Source organism: Natator depressus, chromosome 2 (genome assembly GCF_965152275.1).
Source record: "Natator depressus isolate rNatDep1 chromosome 2, rNatDep2.hap1, whole genome shotgun sequence".
Lineage (NCBI taxonomy): Eukaryota > Metazoa > Chordata > Testudines > Cheloniidae > Natator > Natator depressus.
The window spans coordinates 82,806,505-82,829,428 of record NC_134235.1 but is presented as its reverse complement, the minus strand read 5'-3'; the positions used below and the strand labels follow the sequence as shown (position 1 = coordinate 82,829,428).

The following is a 22,924-nucleotide window of genomic DNA, read 5'->3' as shown; positions in this document are numbered from 1 at the left end:
AGCCAATCAGGACAAATCTTATTCATACAGACAATTTACATATGATTTTACTACTCTATGTATCCTGCTAAATAAAATAATAAAAAAAAAAAAAAGAGTGATTACAGTATGCTTACCATTACTTGATACACATATGGTATTTATGTGAAAATACAACACAGAATATGCCATCAATAACTTATTTTAACATTTAAAATTATTTTAAAATATTTTTGTATTAAATTATTGGAAGTAAGTCTAAATATTGGGCTGTCCCTCCTATTCTGATTTGACAGTTTAAAAAAACCCCACATGGTAGGTCCCATGAATCAAGAAATCCCTCACCAACCCTATTCCTTGTGAATTCTTGCAAATTTGATAGCCCATACACAGCATACAGCTTACTCAGATCCACTGGCTCTGATCTGAGTTTCAGCTTTACCACCTTTCAGGTTCAAACTCACCTAAATCTTAAAATAAAACTCCATGGAGCAAGAATTAAAATACGTGAAAAGCCATAGAAAGAACAACCTACAAGTTCTACACTGCTATAATCTTCAAGAGAACTATAGGCATACAAACTGGTGTGCCTTAGTATTTAAATTGGGATTTACGGAGACACTCAGCCAAGCAGTCCCATCAACATCAGTGTGTCTAGTCATGAGTAAGGCAAACAGGATTTTACCTTAATGGCTTTCCACCATGTTCCCAGCTACAATAAGGTTAATTTCTTAATTGCTGTAGCATTTCGACTACTGATGTATTCCACCATGTTAAAATTGCTCACACTAAGTAGTACATGACCACTCTCACACTGTGGATGTGTATCTAGGTGATTATTAACAACATGCACCTAGTCTATACATCCAGTTAGTGATTTTCCCATAGTCATTTTCTGATTTTCATAATCAAAAGTCTAAGATGTCATTATGGACCAATGCCAATGAGGATCTGTAACTAGTGGAGACAAAAGTCTCCATTATGCAATTGGGGCTGCACAGATAGATCCTTGGGCCCCAGAGTCTCATATGGGACTTTGGGTGGCCACAATGGTCCACCCTCACAGACCCAATTGTATGATTGAGGCCTAAATGTTTAATACAGAGCACAAGTACTTTCGGGTCAATGCTACCGGTCTCAAGATAAATCCTTTATTATGAACAGAACTATGTACAGGTAACAAAACTTCCTACTATGCTATGTAGCTCAGCCTGTGATTGCTCTGTCATGGGCTTCCCTGTTTCTGTGCCAGAAGAATGGAAGTGTGTCACAGGAAACCAAAGACTACATGAAGAATGTACAGGAAGCATGGCATCTCTACATTTCATGGAAGACTTACTCTATAGCACAACCACTTAAAGATTTTTTTTATCTAACAGTGAACATAGTCTAACAATGAATTGTGAGGTTGCATATTTTAATATACATTTGGATTAAGTGTTAAAATGCCGTACAGTAAAAATACCAATTTAAAGCCAAGCAACCCCTTCATGTTGATTTTCATATCACAAAGTGAACAAAAGTCTCTTTTCTGCCGGTTTGAGTGTAAGTTTGAAGACAACATAGTGCCCCAATACTGGTGGGTGGGTGGGGAGGATATAGACAGAATAATGTGCATGGGCTTCTCATGTCTTGTATACTCTCGGCCAACGCACAGCCCATATATCCAGATCGTGGCCAATATGTGGCCTGCAAGATAGGGGTAAGGGAATCTTGATCCCCAGCCTTCAGAGCATGTTCTGTAGCTTTGTCCTGCCCTCCCCTTGCAACTCTACACCAAAGGTTTCACAACAGTTTCAGAGGTCCACCAAGGCCTTTGGAAAATTCATGTTCCATCTTACTACTTGTTAGTACTGGAATGTGGTGAAAATATTGTAACATATAGATTAAATTATCGTTCCATTGACTTGACTTTCTGTAACTGATTATAAAAAAAACAGTTACATAGCTGTTCAGTAACTATTGTTCTTCAAGGTGTGTTGCACATGTCCATTTCACTTTAGGTTTGTGTGCACCAGTGCACTGAAGACAGAAAACTTTCATAGAATCATAGAATATCAGGGTTGGAAGGGACCTCAGGAGGTCATCTAGTCCAACCCCCTGCTCAAAGTGGGACCGATCCCCAATTAAATCATCCCAGCCAGGGCTTTGTCAAACCTGACCTTAAAAACTTCTAAGGAAGGAGATTCCACCACCTCCCTAGGTAACGCATTCCAGTGTTTCACCACCCTCATAGTGAAAAAGATTTTCCTAATATCCAACCTAAATCTCCCCCACTGCAACTTGAGACCATTACTCCTTGTTCTGTCATCTGCTACCACTGAGAACAGTCTAGAGCCATCCTCTTTGGAACCCCCTTTCAGATAGTTGAAAGCAGCTATCAAATCCCCCCTCATTCTTCTCTTCCGTAGACTAAACTTCCCCAGTTCCCTCAGCCTCTCCCATAAGTCATGTGTTCCAGTCCCCTAATCATTTTTGTTGCCCTCCGCTGGACGCTTTCCAATTTTTCCACATCCTTCTTGTAGTGTGGGGCCCAAAACTGGACACAGTACTCCAGATGAGGCCTCACCAGTGTCGAATAGAGGGGAACGATCACATCCCTCGATCTGCTGGCAATGCCCCTACTTATACATCCCAAAATGCCATTGGCCTTCTTGGCAACAAGGGCACACTGTTGACTCATATCCAGCTTCTCGTCCACTGTAACCCCTAGGTCCTTTTCTGCAGAACTGCTGCCGAGCCATTCGGTCCCTAGTCTGTAGCGGTGCACTGGATTCTTCCGTCTTAAGTGCAGGACTCTGCACTTATCCTTGTTGAACTTCATCAGATTTCTTTTGGCCCAGTCCTCCAATTTGTCTAGGTCCCTCTGTATCCTATCCCTACCCTCCAGCGTATCTACCTCTCCTCCCAGTTTAGTGTCGTCTGCAAACTTGCTGAGGGTGCAATCCACACCATCCTCCAGATCATTTATGAAGATATTGAACAAAACCGGCCCCAGGACTGACCCCTGGGGCACTCCACTTGATACCAGCTGCCAACTAGACATGGAGCCATTGATCACTACCCGCTGAGCCCGACAATCTAGCCAGCTTTCTATCCACCTTATAGTCCATTCATCCAGCCCATACTTCTTTAACTTGCTGGCAAGAATACTGTGGGAGACCGTGTCAAAAGCTTTGCTAAAGTCAAGGAACAACACATTCACTGCTTTCCCTTCATCTACAGAGCCAGTTATCTCATCATAGAAGGCAATTAGATTAGTCAGGCATGACTTGCCCTTGGTGAATCCATGCTGACTGTTCCTGATCACTCTTCTCTCCTCTAAGTGCTTCAGAATTGATTCCTTGAGGACCTGCTCCATGATTTTTCCAGGGACTGAGGGGAGGCTGACTGGCCTGTAGTTCCCAGGATCCTCCTTCTTCCCTTTTTTAAAGATGGGCACTACTTTAGCCTTTTTCCAGTCGTCCGGGACCTCCCCCGATTGCCATGAGTTTTCAAAGAGTTTTCCCCATAGCTGCTCTCGCCAGGGCAGCTCATGCACCCTCTGCAACCTCGTGCTGCCAGGTCAGGTATAAAGGGTGGAGCCGCTCTACACACACTCACCCCCCGCCAAGTTCCTTCACTCTGGAAGCTACGTTTGCTGTAACTGCAATGTAGAGAGGAAGGGGGTTGGGTCATGGAACCAACATATGCAACACATCTTTAACAACAACAGTTACTGAACAGGCATGTAACCATTTTTTCTTCAATTGCTTGCAAATGAATCAGAATCCGCAGGGATAATCTTCTTCAGCTGTTGGGTACCAGTGCCAGTAGAGAGAGTGATATCAGACAGAGAACAGTGCTTATGTAGGGACTTAGTAAAGCGGTGTTGAGGAGAAGATGATCTGGAGTCCCGAAGACCTCCCCCACCCATGACTTCCGGCAAGGCCACTGCTGTATTTGATACAGTACCAGAGTCAAACCCCAGTGCAACCTATCTAGATATGCTTCTGTAAGTCACTGTGCTGGAGCCTTGACCTGTGCCATGAAGAACAAGGAGACAGTTGATATCTCCTGTAATGAGATCTCGATATGTAGGATCCCACAACTGTATCCAAAGAAAAGTCAACACTGAAAGGCCAAGGGGGCACAGTATAGGGCAAAGTAGCCAGGGACCTGGACTAGCACTCAGAGGATGGTAGTGGAAAAATTATCCAAGGCTTCTCTGCTGAAGGGACTGTGCACTTGGACTGTTGCATCACAGAGTCCAGACCCTGAGGGTACCAACAAAAGCTCAGTTCCCAAAGATATCAGATGTACAGGTGCCAAGCAAGATCCCAGTACCAGTACCTGCACGGAAGGAATAATCGGTACCTGGATCTCATCCTGTAACAGGTGAGTTCAGCACTGACAAAAGACCCCTGTCCATGGCGTACACCTCAGGCTTCGTCGATACCGATATAGCAGTGTGTATTGCAGAGGAAGTTAATGCTGTTGAAGATTCCAGCAATGGAGTTGGTCTACATGGTACCAAATGAGGATCCAGAGTCAATGACTGTACATTGCAAGAATGCAGTGCCAGAGAGCTCCTACCAGAAGTCTTCTTCTTGTGAGAATCTGTAGGGAATCTAGCTCTCAAAAAGAAGCGGCTTTCTTCTGGCTAGAAATGGTTGCAATCAAATGGGGGTGCAAAGCTGCTTCCATCAGGATGAAAGGCAAACTTCCCTCAACTACTTAGTCCTAGTCTTAAATCCCCTACAAATAGGGGATTTATGCCTCAAAGTGACCTTCTGCCAAACACTTTAAACAGCAAGGGTGAGGATTGCTGACTGGCATGGACATGTTAGAGCCAGAACAGGGTGTACCTAAATCCTCGAGATTTAAGCACACCCAAGTATCCAAAATCTCAAAGAAAACACTATAAAATCAAGGAAATGTTTTAGAAATAAAAACCAAGTACCACTAACAATAACTACTGCTAATTAAAAACTATTTACAATAAATTATTTCTAGAAAGTTTTCTAGAGGGACAAAGGGAAGAGAATGTGAGAAGCTCACACATTCCCCAACTATCAACCACAGCCAGTGAGAAGAAACTGGGGCGGGGGGGGGAGAGGGGGGCTCAGAGCAGCCACCCCTTAATACCTTCAGCTGGCAGCATGAGGAGAGTATGAGGAGAGTTCATGTACAGTACTGCAACAAATGGTAGGGGATACCTTGGATTCACTGAAGTACATGAAAGTTTTCCACTGATTTTAATGGAGTCAAGATTTCACCCAGACAAGATGCTTTATGATACAACTCACTACCATTCTACAGCATTTGTAGTTTGATTTTAGAAAAATATAAAGTGTCTTAATAAAGTAGGCGTTTATTCCAAAAGCATTTACTACAAGTGGTTTAAATTCTTTTGTGAATTCCTAGGATGGCTGGATTTAGGGTTTTGGGGCCCTCAATGTTATTTCTGGGGACTTCCATCACTTTAAGCTCTCCTCACCTTCTCAAATTCCCAAAGAATTGGTTCTTGTGGGTCTCAGAATCCAGCTCAATTCTTAGGTTTTTTATTCTTAAAAACTTTTAATTCTGAAAACTAAAAAGACAACAACTTTTTATTGTTCTATATGCTGGTAAATAATTGTGTGCATATAATCCAAATATTTCAAAAACAGAAAAATATTTTTGGGGGCAGGAACACAGATTAACTTGCTGAAGGTATAAATGTGAAGGGAGAGAGAGCTGTAAAGTTAGGAGTAAATCTAGACTACACTGAGAGTTAAAATGCCATTAACAAAGAAAAACAGCCAAATAAACATTATTTTCAAATTATCAGTTTCTTGGTCTGACATTAAGAAAAAAAAATCAAGGTTCTTTTTACTGAATGCACTAAAGAAATAATTCGCAAAAAGAAAAGGAGTACTTGTGGCACCTTAGAGACTAACAAATTTATTTGAGTATAAGCTTTCGTGAGCTACAGCTCACTTCATCGGATCACGAAAGCTTATGCTCAAATAAATTTGTTAGTCTCTAAGGTGCCACAAGTACTCCTTTTCTTTTTGCGGATACAGACTAACACGGCTGCTACTCTAAAGAAAGAATTGTCTGTCTATTGCTGGCACCGTTTACTGTATTACATTGCTATTTTTATTTCCAGTTGCTAACTAAATATATAAAAAGACAGAACACGTGCTGGGCGGGGAGGTGAGGAGGAAGGATAGGGAGTGACTTGCTGAATAAAATAATTTCCGTCTAGCAAGTGAGGACGGAAAATGAAAAATGGACGGCTGTAAATCAGAATTAAGCGTGCCATTAATTTTACACACTTGATCAATGCCAGCACTGGCAAAATCCTCCCAAACAAAATTCCAGTGTCTGAGTCTTACAGCTATGATCAGGCACTGCTATGAATACTGGCACAGCGAAACAAAAGGAAGAAAAAGTATTTAGGAATCAATCTTACAATGTTCATACATGCACAACTACCATTAAAATCAATGAAAGATGTGTGTACACAACTACTGCCCAGACTAGCTAAGTCTTGAACAAACACCTATTGGCCAAACAATTCGATAAACATTTATGGTGACTTGGCAGGAAACGGTTTAAATGTAGCACATCTGCACCGTAGGGGCTTGTTTACACTTAAAAGGCTGCAGTGGTGCAGCTGCACTACTCTGAAGGCAGCACCGCCGCCAGCAGCGCAGAAGTAAGGGTAGCAGTACCACACATCTCCTACAATAACCTTGCAATCCCCCGCCATGACTCCTTTTTGATCAGGCCCCCTACAATTACAACACCATGAAGTTTCAGATTTAAGTAGCTGAAATAATGAAATTTACAATTTTTTAAATCCTATGACCATGAAATTGACCAAAATGGACTGTGAATTTGGTAGGGCCCTACTCATTGCTAACTAGCACAAATTAGAGCAGCCTCTGAACACTCTAAACTGTGCTGGGGCAAGACAGAGAATCCCAGTCACTATAGCCCCACTCCTGTATGCCACTCTCTGCAACACTGAGCAGAAGCTGGGTGCAGCCAAGACTCTAGCTTGATATCACTTCAGGATGTTTGTTTCTCTTGTAAGGGACAGGTGGATTATGGGGCACTGTTAGAAGAGAAAAACATCTAATTATTCTCAATACCACACCCTTAAATTCCACTTTTAGTTACAGAATCCATTGTATTTAAAACAGCCAGAAGAAACCTAAATACTTCTAATAATAAGAAAACAGAAAAAAGGTCTGTATTTTTTGGGAAAATGCTGGTAAATGAACATTGAATTGTAATTAGGGCTGTCGATTAATCGCAGTTAACTCATGTGATTAACTCAAAAAATGAATCGCAATTAATCATAGTTTTAACCGCACTGTTAAACAATAGAATACCAATTGAAATTTATTAAATATTTTTGGATGTTTTTCTACATTTTCAAATATATTGATTCAATTACAACACAGAATACAAAGTGTACTTTATATTACTTTTGATTACAAATATTTGCACTGTAAAAACAAGAAATAGTTTTTTTTCAATTCACCTTATACTAGTACTGTAGTGCAATCTCTTTATTATGAAAGTGCAACTTACAAATGTAGATTGTTTTGTTATGGAGTGCTGTTACGTAACAAAAATAATGTGAAACTTTAGAGCCTATAAGTCCACTCGGTCCTACTTCTTGTTCAGCCAATCGCTAAGACAAACAAGTGTGTTTACATTTATGGGAGATAATGCTGCCGGCTTCTTATTTACATCACCTGAAAGTGAGAGCAGGCGTTCGCATGGCACTTTTGTAGCCAGCATTGCAAAATATTTACATGCCAGATATGCTAAACACTCATATGCCTCTTCATGCTTTGACCACCATTCCAGAGGACATGCTGCCATGCTGATGATGCTTATTAAAAAAAATAATGCATTAATTAAATTCCTGCTCTGTTTTACCTGCATTCTGCCATATATTTCATGTTACAGCGGTCTTGGAAGATGACCCAGCACATGTTGTTTGTTTTAAGAACACTTTCACTGCAGATTTGACAAAACACAAAGAAGGTACCAATGTGAGATTTCTAAAGATAGCTACAGCACTTGACCCAAGGTTTATGAATTTGAAGTGCCTTCCAAATCCGAGAGGGACGAGGTGTGGAACATGCTTTCAGAAGTCTTAAAAGAGCAATACTCCAATGCAGAAATAACAGAACCGGAACCACCAAAAAAGAAAACCAACCTTCTGCTGGTAGCATCTCCTCAGATAATGAAAATGAAAAATGCATCAGTCTGCACTGCTTTGGAGCCTTATTGAGCAGAATCCCTCATCAGCATGGACGCAAGTCCTCTGGAATGGTAGTTGAAGCCTGAAGTGACATATGAATCTTTAGCACATCTGGTATGTAAATATCTTGCGACGCCGGCTACAATAATGCCAGGCAAATGCCTGTTCTCACTTTCAGGTGACATTGTAAACAAGAAACGGGCAGCATTATCTCCTGCAAATGTAAAAAAACTTGATCGTCTGAGTGACTGGCTGAACAAGAAGTAGGACTGAGTGGACTTGTAGGCTCTAAAGTTTTACATTGTTCTATTTTTGAATGCAGGTTTTTTTGTACATAATTCTACATTTGTAAGTTCAACTTTTAAGAGCAAAACTTTTTTTTAACAATGCAAATATTTGTCATCAAATAAATTGAGCACTGTACACTTTGTATTCTGTGTTGTAATTGAAATCAATATTTTTGAAAATGTAGAAAACATTCAAAAATATTTAAATAGATGGAAATCTATTATTATTGAACAGCACAATTAATCACAATTAATTTTTTTAATTATGCGATTAATTGACGGGGGGGTTAATTGCTTGAGAGCTCTATTTGTAGTATATTAGCCACTGATTACATTAACAGCAGATACTTAGTCAACTCTGTTTTCACTTCATAATCCCAGATTCTGGGCCTGATTCTCCTTTTACACTGGAGTATCTCAGTTGAAGTCAGTGCTGTAAAAGTTGTGAGAGAAAAATCAGACCCCATTTTACAATTTCCTGGGAACTGGAACTATGGAGGGCAATTGGCAAAGTGGGGAGATAGGAGCTGTGTGCTCAGGACAGGATACACTGCAAAGGATGAGGGAAAATCAGAAGTCAGAGGAGGAAGATGGGAGTAGGAGGGATGCAAAGTGCAGGAGCAAGGCAGCAGTGTGAACAGAGCATTGTAATGAGCAGGAAGAAAGGTAAAAAGCATCAACGGGAGTGGCTGCCCTACAGATCGCCAAGGAAATTTAAGAAGAGATTAAAGCAGAGCAGCGAGTACAAAGGACATATATTTAACTGGATTTTGAAATGCCTTCCTAATAGATTCCCCCTGACAACTCAGGCTAGGTAAAGCATGACATGTGATGTGTTCTACAGATGGACTGGAGTTGGAATTCACACCAGACCTGGCAAAGTTGCTTGATTTTGAATTTCTGCTATAACCAGCAGCTGAATCATTTTGAGGGAGGAGACACTGGGACAATAGTAGATTTTCACTGCTGCTGCTCTCATTTTTCTCTACAAAATGCTCTGTGCTTGAACCAGAGTTACTGCTCTCCCTTCACCTGGCTTTGGTCATTATCATTTAATCTACCCTTCTCTACAGCTGGCAAAGGAATAGCTCTGGTTAGTGTTAGAATGGCATAGATAGTACTGTATCACTCACTGCCTCCCCACATAACTTCTTCAGCAAGATTTCATTTTGGTCAATGCTCTCTCATCGTTTTTTAAGTTTGTTCACAAAAGCAAGGAGGACCAGAGGCACTTGGTCCTGCTAATTACTACTGCAGTTTTTCACTTGCTGATTTCCTCACTGATGCTACGATATTTTATCAGATTATTTTTACCGGACAGCTCTCTTGTGACAGCGAACAACACGTCAGCAACAGTGGACTTATCAGGAGAACTGTGAAAATAATGTACCTCTTCTTTTTTTCTGAACACATTTACTTGAATAAAAAATGAATTTGCTTAATCTGTGTTTGCAGCTCTTTTGTCTTTGCTCTCCATGAAAAAGTTTCCTGGCAAGAATGTTCTTAGAGAAACTTTCACAGAATGTAAAAAAATAAATATGGAAGATAAATATTGAATTCAGAAACACAACCATGTCAAGGTTCCTTCCCCACTCTGAACTCTAGGGTACAGATGTGGGGACCTGCATGAAAACCTCCTAAGCTTACTTTTACCAGCTTAGGTTAAAACTTCCCCAAGGTACAAACTATTTTACCTTTTGCCCTTGGACTTTCACTGCCACAACCAAACGTCTAACCGGTATTATTATTATTAGGAAAGAGTCCGTTTGGAAACATCTTCCCCCCCCCCCCCCCAATCCTCCCAAACGTTACCCCCCCCCCCTTCTGGGGAAGGTTTGATAAAAATCCTCACCAATTTGCATAGGTGATCACAGACCCAAACCCTTGGATCTTAAGAACAAGGAAAAAGCTGGGATTCTAAGCTTTCAGAATGAACTACAGCATTGTTTCTAGAGCTAACATTTCTCAAGGCAGCACACACTTGAATCAGGGGTCAGCACCACGGACACTTGACAAAATTACCGGACTTAGTGACAGACATTGGCAGAGGGCGGGAAGGGGCTCCAGGCTGAAGCAGGGGGTTGGAGTATGGAAGGGGATACAGGCTCTGGGCTAGGAGTGCAGGTTCTGGGATGGGTCCAGAAATGAGGGGTTCAGGGTGTGGGAGGGGGTTCCGAGCTGGAGCAGGGGGTTGGGGTGTGGGAGGGTTCAGGCTCTGGAGTGGGGCTAGGGTTGGACTGTAGGAGGATGTTCCGGGATGGGACCAAGGGATTCGGCGGGCAGGAGGAGGACCAGGGCTCGGGCAGGGGGGTGGGGGTGGGGGGTGTGTGCAGGCTCCATGCAGCAGTTACCTCAAGCAGCTCCCGGAAGCAGCCGCAAGTCCCTCCCTCTGGCTCCTACACGGAGGCACAGCCAGGTGACTCTGCATGCTGCCCCATCCTCAGGTACCACCCCCGCAGCTCCCGATGGCCAATGGGCTGGGAGCTGCAGAGTCATCACTTGGGGAGTGGGGATGGAGGCAGCCTGCCTGCAGAGCTGCCAAGTGCCTGGCCGTGCCTCCCCCAGCAACAGCAGTGATGGGGAGCTGCTTGCGGGGAGCCGCCCGAGGGAAGCGCCCCTACAGAACTCAACATTTTTACCACGGACACTTGCGTGTGTGTGTGAACGGACACATTGCTGATCCCTGACTTGAATCAGGTCAGAAGTGAAGGGCGGTGGCCAGAGGGGGAGGAAAAAAAGGCAAGTTGTGATCAGAACATTATATGAAGGTGTGGTATCTTGAGGACCACAAAGGGAATTCAGGAATATTCTACATTATGGGAAACCCGGCAGTGATGTAGAGCATGCCTCTATTGTTCTGGTGATTTACTGAATATCAGACCTTAAATTGCTACTTTGGAACTTGCCCGGCACTTAACAGAACCCCCAGACCTCCAATCAGTGCAATTTTCAAATCATGAAAACACAGACAAATAACTGCAATATTTGTATTAATGTGAGTTGAGGGGGAGTTTGTGAAGTTTTTGGAATTATTGCAACAAGCTATGAATGATGTATGAAGTGAAAATTCCTATCCAAGTTTCAGAGAAGAAAGACAGTGTTGTTTGCTGTGTGCATAGACAGAGATACACAACATTAAGTTCAGAGACACACAGCCAGGCAAGTTCACCACACCCAGCCGTCTTGCAAAGATTATCAAACAAACACTCCAGGAAACTCAAATATGTTATTAAAGTTTTCTTACTGCCTTCAATGTCCCATCCTTAGGCTAAACTCTCCATGTAGTCAGCTAGCAGGAGCCTGTACAGAGAGATTTCTGTCCCACACAAGATACCCTCTCTTTAAAAACAAAACAAAAACCTCCATTCTTGATATTTAGGGGGAAATATAAAATAGTCCTCAGTTTTCCCCTTTTGTACTTAACATAGTGTCTGTGTTTTCAAGGGTTTTTCCTTTTGTGATATTGACTTCTGAAAGCCAGATACAAACTTAGACCCTGATCCTTCCAGGAGTATTGTACCTGGGCTTGATCCTGCCCAGGGCAGAGTACTCTGGCTCTGATCCAGCATAACACTTAAGCACATGCTAAACTTTCAACTCTCAAGTAATCCCATTGACTACCACGGGACTGCCAACAGCTGAAAGTTAAGCATGTGCTATGCTGGATTGGGTTCAGAGCGCTCCATCTGAGCAGGACTGAACCCTATTATAGTACCCTATATGTAAGGAACAGGGACTGAAACAGCAGCATGGATGCCAGAAAAAAAAAAAAATGTAGATAACAACCAGCAATACTGATTTACACCAAGGATCTGGTCTACCTTTTTCTTTCTAAAGAGAACACCTGAATATTCTTTTTCCCCCCATTAAATAAAATAATGTTTACATCTTTACCTGAAATGTTTTTATTAACACACTTTGTCTGATGCTACTTATAGGTTGGTCTCCCAGCCTTTACAATTACATATACTAGTGATTAGAGCTTATGGGTGTTTCACTGTCTTTTGTTTTATATAATTCTGTCTATGTTTTATTCAGATGTTGGCATTTATCACACTGTGATTATTCTGGAATTAGATTTATTTATAGCGATAAATATACATAAAAACAATAGGTTCAAAAATACTTGTTTAATGGGTCAATTTGTAAATATTCATTCAAATATTTACAAATATTCATTCATTTAGTCACACTTATTTTTAGACAATTTGTCATTTTTCCTGTCTGTTCTAATTACTTGCAATCTAGTGGAATAATCTGTCTCCCTGTTTATTATATGTTGATCACAGAAGTTAAAGATGAAAAAGACCAATTAAAATAATTAAATTCACCCTCCACAAGGTAAGAACATATAGCCTGACCCAGTTAACATTTAAGCACCTGAATAACTCTATTCCCATGAGTCAAACCATAGAAATCAATGGGACTAGTTACATGAGTAGTTATTCACATGCATAGATATTTGTAGGATCAGTCCCATAATCCTCATATAGAAGATTATATTGGATACTATACTACACTTGTTATTTGCCAGAAGGCCAATATATAGTTTACCACATATACCTGGCTCACCATATCTAGTTTTCTTATAATAATTATATTAAAATATATAATAATGGTATCAACCCAACTCTCATGAATAACCCTTCAATAAGAAACCAAAGTGAGTGATGAACAATGGAAGGGAAAAAAAGTAAAATAAATACATAAAAAATAAGGTAGTACAGGTCAGTTATTTGTAAACATTAGTGATTTTTTAAATTATAAAAATATTTGAGTGTGGGTAAGTAAACCCATGGACATTTTTGCATAAGTACATTTTATTCCGACTTCCCACCGACAGCAAAGGTTTGTTGTTGGTTCCCCCCCTCTCTCTCCAGGGCTGGTCATAGTTTAAGAAAAATAAATCAAATCTCTCTCCAGGACAGAAAATACTTCAAAGAGCCCTTCTGGTTTTTCTTCCTTCTCTCTTCCTACTCCTTAGACTCCAAGCATCTGCTCATATAGGTCTAGAATCTTATTCAGAAATAACTCCCACTAACTTTTCAGTGAAAGACTGTAGTACTGGGCTCCAATACATATCAAAAGATACTTAAATAATGAGATCCTACTGCAATTACTTCATTCCTGAATTTTAACTTACAAGATGTATTTGCTTAAATTGTAATTAAAGTTGTTACAGTTAAAATTTCCTAGCAACGCAGTAATTCAACATCCTTTTTTAAAAAAACACAACACAAAAACAAACAATATTTTTTAATAGGACTAATGGGTAAGAAGTGATTAAAAATGAGTTCATGAATTCACATGCCACTGGAATTCATATTTCTATAGAGTAGTTCACTATCATTGTAATTAATATCCATAATACATATATTCTCGTATGTATGGAATATCTGCTGTTCAGGTAAATACCTGATATTTAAGACGGTTATATACACAATATATAATGCACAGTTTTGTTTCATCAAAATATTTTTATATGTAACATAGGTCATCCAAATATCAAAAAAGCACCGTGGACATGATCTTGATCTAACTAAAAGTAAATGGCAAATTTCAAATGCTATTTAATATTCAGCATTAAAATGATGAAGAGCTTCTATTTGAAGGGTATCAGTTCTTAGCAATTTATTGCTCAGCTTATTACGAATGAAAGACACATATTGACATTTCATGGAACAGGTGAGAATCCTCATAGGAAGGGGTATAGTCAGTTTTTAAAGTTGGATACAGAAAGTCAGTCTGACATATCAATGATGGTCACAGATCAACATTAATAACAAAAGGCACACATCTATAACACAGGTAACAAGTTGTATACCCGATTCAGCTCTCAGGTACTCTATTTGAGCAGAATTCACTTCATGATTTAGTCCTCTATCTGTAAATTTGTAAAGGAAATAAAGAACACCACCACAGAACTTTGCCTCACTGGCTTTATTGTTTGTTATAACCCTTCTCCCTGTTCTCTTACTGTCTCGTCTATGTTTGGGTCCCGAAACTTAAAACACTTACATATATGAGTAACTTTAATTGCATGAGTAGTTCCATTGAGTTTCATGAGACTACTCATGTGCATAACTGTTTGCAGAATCAAGGGCATAGATTACAAACTCTTCAGTGCAGATTCCTTTCTTATTCTCTATCCTTAAGGAAACTAGCACACAGTGAGTGATAGATCAATATTAACAATAATAGACTCTCCTAATATCACAGAGTTTTGGGCACACAGCAAACTTTCAAGACTACAGAACTTATATTTTGAGTTATTTAAAAAATATTCTCACAGTTTTTATAGCCACACTGCTGCAATACTAACATACACCTTAATGCATATGAAACTTGAAAGATACCTTTATATAGTATAACTTATATTAAAAATAAGAAGATGCTTTGTAATTCCAACTCTAGTTAACCAGAAGATAATGTTTATCTTCACCAATATAACGCAAGTGAGATTCAGGAAATAAAGATTTGCAATTAGGAAGATCTAATTTTCTTTAAAATGGACACCTCCAGTATACGTTATCAGATATTCACAGTCAATATTTTAGAACCTGGCTTACCATATATAACTTTCTGGTAGGTTTGTCACTCAGAAGCAATGACAGGCACCATTAATAAACAAGGATATACCTCACCCAATCTTTATTTGGCCATTTCAGTGTCACAACTCTAAAATGGGCAGTTAAATACTAAGAAAAGAAACATCGGAAATGACCCAGACAGGGTTATTCAGCTGTGTGTCTAGGGAGCCTCCCATGATTTGTCTCAAGTGGCCAATGTATATATAAGAAAAGAAGGTACTTTTTTTTTTTGGTGCCAAAAAGTCTTATAAATGCTAAATATGCACCTTTAATTGTCTCAGGCCCCTGTGAGGCAAGAAGCGTCCTCAGATCCCATAGACATAAATGAGCTGAGTGGACTGAGCCCATCGCAGGAGGTGCTCAGGCCCTTGCAGTATCAGCCACATCATTCGCTCATGTCTGTTCAGAAATACACACAAACAGTTTTTGTTTTTTTATTTAGAACAATAAAATTTAGCTCATTTAGTGTCTGATCCAATATCCATTAAAGTGAATGGGAGTCTAGGAGTTGGATCAGACCTAAACAGAGCTTATTGTCTCTGGATCTCAAATTCCTTTGCAGAGGAGGGTAAGTACCATAATCACTGTTTTACAGATATGGAAACTGAAGCACTGTAAAGTGATTTTCCCCAGTCACACAACAGGTCAGTGGCTGCACTATGAATAGAACCCTAATCTCCTGACTCCTACTCCAGTGCCCTGTCCACTGGACCACAATGACTCACCTAACATAAAACACGTACTACAGAAACATATCTTAGTGCATAACACGCTAGCTTTATTACAAAACAAAAAGCAAACACAATTTTGTGTTGACTCCTGTCTATGCTGGACAATTTACGAATCTATAAACTGTAAACATATTGGCCCACATTCACCAGTACACTATTCCAGCAATGCAAAGCAACCGTAAAGCCAGCTTTAGCCAGGTTTACGATTGCTTTGTACCACTGGAACAGAGCGAAGCAGCTGGAGTGCACCCATAATTCTAGGCCAAGGTGTGTAACTGTACTCTCAGCAGGTGCTTGCTCTCTTTCCACAAAAGTTGAAGTACAGGTGCATATTCACCCCAACAAGATATCACTAGAATGACATCAGCACCAAATCAATTATCAATGGACAGTTCAGACTTTTGCAAGTAACTTCCCTGATTTGTTTTAGCAATGTATAACTAACTTATTGCATGATCTCACAACAGAATACTCAGTGTGGCTCTAATTCATTTCAGCTGCCTTATGTTTGTAATAACAAAAGATAGTAAATCACGAACCAAGCTATGGCTCAGTACTCAGAGGCTAGAAAATTATACACATTGTCCTGCAATACCCACACAGAGATCCCAAACTTTTAAAACCCCACAGACCATCTGAGCTCTGGTGATGTAAAGCTTGTTAGCTGTTGTGTTCTCACTAGATGTGGAAATGATTTACTGATGACCCAATGGTTCCCCACCCAGAATTCTCCTCCTCTCTTACTTACACTGGGGTTGGCTGACAGGGAAACTGGTTCCAGGCACATTTGTACTGAGCCTGAATAAACCGCTCAGTTCCATCCAGCACAGAGCAGCTCACATTCTTGTTCACTATGTAGGCACACCAGTTCCTGGGAGGGGGTGACAAAAAGCAGGACAAACGCACAGTTAAAGGGGCAAACAATTAAGATTATTAAGCCAGTGGCATGTCAAGTGTGGAACAAAAGCACCAGTCAGGAGACAGCCCTGTGACTGTAGCTCATAAAACCTTCTTCCTGTCGTCTAGCACGAGCCTATGATCAACTCTTCGGGCGAATGACCTTGCGGCGCCCCGAGCAAAGTTTCAGCATTCACCCCCACCACTCCTGCAGCCATTTCAAGGGCTGGGGCTTTGCATTCCTCTCGCCCTGTCTCGCCCAGCTGCATCTCGAACCCCCAGGCTATCGGGGATTCCCGCGGAGCCTCCCGCCCCCACAGCCCTGCCACCGGAGTTGCTGCGGAGCCCCGATCCGGGCACATGAGAGCAGCCCCGGGACCGTCCCGCCCGCCCCGCGCACGCAGGAGGGAGAGGCACTTACTTGCTCCTGGCGCCCGGCCGGTTGTACCTCAAGTGCGGGGTGGCCTCGCTGAGCCCGGCGCCCAGCGACAGGAGGAGCGCCAGTGCCCAGCCCAGGGGCGCGAGGGGTCCCGGGCGCAGCCCCATGGCGGCCGGCAGGGCAGGCGAGGCTGGAGCGCCCCGCGCCTGGCTGGGGACTGGCGCCTGAGGGCTGAGCGGGGCTAGAGACGCCCTAGAGCGGACCGCGACGTGCAGAGACGTCCCCCCCACCCCGAACAGACACACACTCCGCTCAATCTCCGTTCTCTCCTCTCGCCCCTCCACTTTCTCCCTCCGTTCTCCTCCTGCGATCCCTCACTGACGCAAGAAGCCCCCGCTTCCGCCCTCCACTGGATTCACACCCGTCGGGTGACTCCCCTCTACCCACGCTTTGTCTGACCAAACCAGTGCAAGGCAGGCAACCCCCACTCCTTTCCCACCCTGCAGGGGGGAAGGGGCAGGTCTTGATTACTTCATATTACTCAGCTGGGGAGGTTTTTTTGCCTTCCAGAGAGAGAGTTTACCAAGTATCTCTGCACACACAACCACACAGGGGCAGACCCTTACAGACAAACAGGCCCCACCCCGCCCTCTATTGGCCTGCACCTTTGGCAGGAAACTTTTGTCTTCTAATCCCCCAGAGGAGTGCACACGTGCAACTGTAAGATACTTAGGTACACAGGCAACGCATTTGGCATGCACCCACCACTCCCTCGCACAATTCACTCAGGACTGCCTTCCCCTCTCTCCCCCCAGTTATACAAGTCAGCAAACAGTAACAGTGACAGCTTTTGCAATCAATGCTTTATAAATTAATACTGGTAACTAATGCAGAAACTGCTCAGTCCAAAATGAACATTGTACTCTGTGTGTATGGTGTCATATCTCATGTAATGGGAGTGCTGCTATGCTACCCATACACCATGACCCTCTAGGGTTGCCAACTTTCTAATCCCACAAAAGGAACACCCTGCCCCTCCCCTTCTCTTAGGCCCCGCCCCCGTTCACTCCATCCTCCTACCTCCATCACTCACTCTCCCCCACCCTCACTCACTTTCACAGAGCTGGGGCAAGGGGTCGGGGTCGGGAGGGGGGTGAAGGGTCTGGGGTGGGGCCGGGGATGAGGGCTCCGGGGTGTGGGAGAGGGCTCCGTGCTGGGGCATGGGTGCAGGGGGGTATGAGCTCTGGGTGAGGCCAGAAATGAGAGATTCAGGAGGGGGCTCCTGGCTGGGGCTGAGGGGTTCAGAGTGCGGGAGGGGGTGGGCTCTGGGGTAAGGCTAGGAATGAGAGGCTTGGGGTGCATGAGGGGGCTCAGGACTTGGAAACGGGGGTGGGGGATCCCAGACGCTTACCATGGCTCTCAGGAAGTGGCCGCCAGGTCCCTACAGCCCCTAGGTGGATGGTCGGCCAGTGAGGCTCTGCATGCTGCCCTCAGGCCCGCAGGCACCACCCCCGCAGCTCCCACTGGTCGTGGTTTCTGGCCAATAGGAGCTGTGGAGCTGGCACTCAGGGCAGGGACAGTGCACAGAGCCTCTCTGGCCACCCATGCGCCTAGGGGCTGCAAGGACCTAGTAGCTGCTTCCAGGAGCCGCACAGAGCTAGGGCAGGCAGGGAGCCTGCTTTAGCCCTGCTGCGCTGCCGACCAGACTGTTCTCTTTAAGGTATTACTTTGGAAAATGACAGGCTCATATTCCTACAATTCTTAGAAGAACCTTGTCTTTTTGTTCTGGGTTTGCACAGTGTCTCTCACAATGACAACTTGGTTTACGATTGGGGTCCCTAGGTGCTACTACAATACAAACAAATAAATCATTACCATGGTAACATTTATATTCACCTTAGTGCTTCTCCCATGGTCTAACATAACTCCTAACCTTTCCTGAATTCCACCTGCCAATCTACCAAAACCCACTGTCCAACTGCTTGGCTAAGGCCACCAAATCTGAAAGAAAATTAGCTTGCATGACTATGAGGCCAAATCATTCTTTCAGCAAATTTCTTTTCAGTAGTTGCTTCATTTGAAACTGCGGAAGTTTTCTACTGATGCTTGCCACTAGAAATTTCTCTAAATTACAAGTGCATTGGAAGAGATCATCTAAAATAAGAACTATTCAAGATTACTGCCCTCTCTTTAATCCATTTAGGAATGATGGATGTCTTTATCGTTTCACCTAACATAATAACATCCTTCCAACAGTGCTCCATAGCTGTTGTGGGAAAGACAACAACTGACTGATTGTAATAAATGATTTTACAGGCAAAGTTCAAATAATATACGGCACCATGGTTTACACTTGCAGTACCATTACATTTTAGACTTTGTTATTTATGCCAATAGAACTTCTTTGGAATTTCTCTTGAGTAGGCAAGATAGAATCCAGCGTGGTCCCAAAAATGTCATAAACACAACAATAAAGACTCTCTTTTTTTCCCTCCACTAAAGGAACTCCAAGCGGCCCCCTTTCAAAAGGCTACAATATGTAAGAGTGGGCTGTCCCGAAAGAGAAAATCATCAAATAATGGACGACTGAGGTCATTCCTATCTTTTGAATGACTTTGCACTGCAAAAATGAATTGGATGATTTAAACAAAAATAAGTAAGACACAGTGGTATGTCTGTATACACAAAATATTTTGTTTGAATTTATACCCTGGTGAATGAAAATGATTCAGGTGCCCCATAACAACCAGGCAGCAGTTACTACTTCTACTTTTGCATGAGGTGCCCTAACAACCCATAGTTTGAAACCTGGATTTTGTTATCAAACACAATATGAAATACAGTAGAACAGAGGGTAACTGTAAGCCTTCATTTATTAATCCCCTTGTCATGACAAATAATGAATCAACTAACAGTTGCCTGAAACTTTCTTCAGAACTCCACCCTTAGGGAAAATGTATCTTGAGTATCAGAACATATGATCAAATGTATCTGAGTCACTGCCAGTGACCTTCTCTCACTGTCAGTACCAGTATCACCGGCAGCACAGGAGTCAGCGTTATTGGAGGAGCCAGCAGACAGGAGTGAACTCACTGGGTTATTTCAACATTCAGTACTGTGCTCCTCGGTACAGTCAAAAGGGAAACCAGGTGTGCCTGTCATGGTGCAGATCTTGCCACCATGGCCCTGTGGGAAAAATCTCCGGTGACTCTGCAAGGGGTGCGTACACATCTAGAGTGGGATGTGCATGTGCAATCACTCGAAGAAGAACATGCCGTTAGAAGAATTGTAATTGGATTAAAATGGAAGACTCTGGCCAGAGATCTAGAATCAGCCTCAACGCCAAAAAATTATCAATGGCTTATATCAGCTAATCCAACAAAAATCATTTTTGTGCTTCACAGAACAGGGTACAGTGCACTAGATAAGAATTTTAGACTCAGATGCATGTTGAAGGTGCTATTCAAGCTCTGTTTCCTGATGCATATATTACTGGTCTACCTGGTTTTATTAAAAGAGTTTGGGATGGCTCCAAGTGTCAAGATTAATATTACTTTCATATGACAGAAACATTCACACCATAATGATTCTTACTGGGATCTATCATGTCATCTCAGATTGTAGAAATTCCCAAGACAATTCCTACAGTGCATGGGAAATCTTTATTAGCCACTCCCACAGAGGACAATTTTTAACCTGGAGAATGTGGCCTTCAGAAGTTTTCATAGGCTGTAGAATGTTGATAACATTGGGTCTTCATAAGCTGGGTATGTAGACACAATAATTAGACACGGGGCTAAAAAAAAAGGATCATAAAGTGACACTGCCAGTTCTAATTTTCTACAAACTTTAGGTTTTACAGATATGCATTTATAATACTTAAAAACCATAGAAATGTTTCCATTAAACTTTTTTTATTGCTATTGGACAATAACATGAAAGTGATGGGAAATGGACTAGAAGCAAATGCCAAAGTAGAGAGAACTGCACAAAGTAGATAAATACAATAAGTAGTGAATCATAGATTCAATTTTTAAAACAATAATCTTATTTATAACAAATTATCCTTAATAATAGGGTGACTATATCCATAAAACTGATGTCTTTGTATGTTCTGTGTACTGTACCTTTAATTTGTTAAGCATGCTCCCTGTGCGCATATTGCAGCAGCCAATTGTTTTTAAAGTTCCTGGTTCCTTTTTCCAAAAACAAAATGATTCCTAGAAGCTTGCCACAAAAATTTACCAAAATAATGGATGTGGGAAGCTTTTTTAAAAAGGCCAAAAATTCAAAGCTGTGATTTGAAACCCTTTTAGTTAAGCAGGTGTAAACCTCTGGCATGTATGCTCTTATTTTTATTTAAACCAGACTCATTTTAGTCTAGCTTATAATCAGAATCAATTTAAGATAAACTGCAGTAACCCCTCAAACTGAAATGACAGTGTCAACAAAGGAGTTTGCTCCAGTTTAACCAAGTAGATTTAAAAACTGATTTAAATTAAACTGATGCAACTTTCTCATATAGACAACTCCCAAGACTGTAATGCTCAACAGCTTACTGGGTTCCTGAAAAATTAATTGTCAACATGTTAGTGGCTTTCCAGTTATGTGGAACAGTTGCTGTTTTTAAGGGTGTATTTAATATTTTTGACAGTTTCTCAGCTATTTTAGACTCCAGATCAGTTTGGAACCTCTAGTCAAAGGTAAATCCTACCTTTGGTTCACTAGCACACACTTTAAAAAGCTTGTAATGTTCTTACAGAAATGTGTGTTTAAAGGAAAACCTAACAAAATACAATATTGAGAAAAACATGGTATTATGTAAGAACTCATTAGCAAAAAACTCTGACCTCGTACCTAACCACATTCAAAAATGGCAATGTTTAGAAAAGGGTTTATGGAAGCCAACTTATTTCTTTTGGTCATAGCCAGCTGGATATAAAGCAATATATATTTGGATTCCACAGGTTTTCTCTGGTTTCCATACCATAGTATCCATAGAACGTACTGCTACTTTTTTTCCTGTAAATTTATGATTTAAGTTATACTACTTGTCACATTCAGAAATGAAAGTTTTTTTTTTTTTAAAAAAACAAGAACAGGAACAAACCAAGGAAAAACTCTCCTCTCTAGTCTGCACTTTTAAATTGCTTCTTATAAATGTTGTGCGCCTTGCTAGGAGTTACACTCAAAACTACAACTCATACCACAGACTGCAGCTTTCTGCTGAACATAGCAGAATGACAGCTCAAGGGCATTCACCCACCTCATGAGGGGGAAGATTAAGACTAACTGGGTGCTAAAAATATGTAATCCTCTAAAATCCATTGTGGTCCCCCAAACAGACTACTTATTCCAGACAGGCACTTGCACCATTGGACAGATTCTTCCATGTAACCACTCTCCCCTCCCTGTCCTAAAGAGGTTCTTATTACTTTGTTATTCTTTATTACTCATTATCATCAATGAACAAATATAGGGTCAGATTGTGATATGCTTACTTATGTGTGAATCGTCCCTCTAAATTCAATAAGACTACTTTAGTGGGAGTATGGCTATCATAATCTGACCCATACAGAGGATCACACAATCCCTACCCCAAGGAGTTTGCAGTCAAAATTAGACACAGTCAGCAAAAGATACACAGATGCACACGATGTACTATATGAAAGTCCAGCATTCAGACAAGTGATCTAAGTTCCCTCTACGCTGCACACCCACGCAGCAGCCTGTTAAGCACTGCATAGGCACTCAGGGCTGCAGTGGGGAGAGATGCCTCTCCCCCAGCCTCAGACCTGTCACGTCTGGGA

General features: G+C 41.8%; 1 protein-coding gene across 1 annotated transcript in view; it reads right to left on the bottom strand.

Annotated features, from left to right (window-relative positions):
- EMILIN2 (elastin microfibril interfacer 2) overlaps window positions 1–17,297 on the bottom strand; it is a 61,995-nt gene extending 44,698 nt beyond the window's left edge. Inside the window, exons 1-2 of the mRNA XM_074944549.1 lie at window positions 17,157–17,297; window positions 16,587–16,709 (exon numbers count right to left, since the gene is read on the bottom strand). Coding sequence (XP_074800650.1) covers window positions 16,587–16,709; window positions 17,157–17,281 — 248 coding nt within the window. The 5' untranslated portion in view covers window positions 17,282–17,297. The remainder of the gene's footprint in view (window positions 1–16,586; window positions 16,710–17,156) is intronic.
- Between the last annotated feature and the right edge of the window lie 5,627 nt (window positions 17,298–22,924).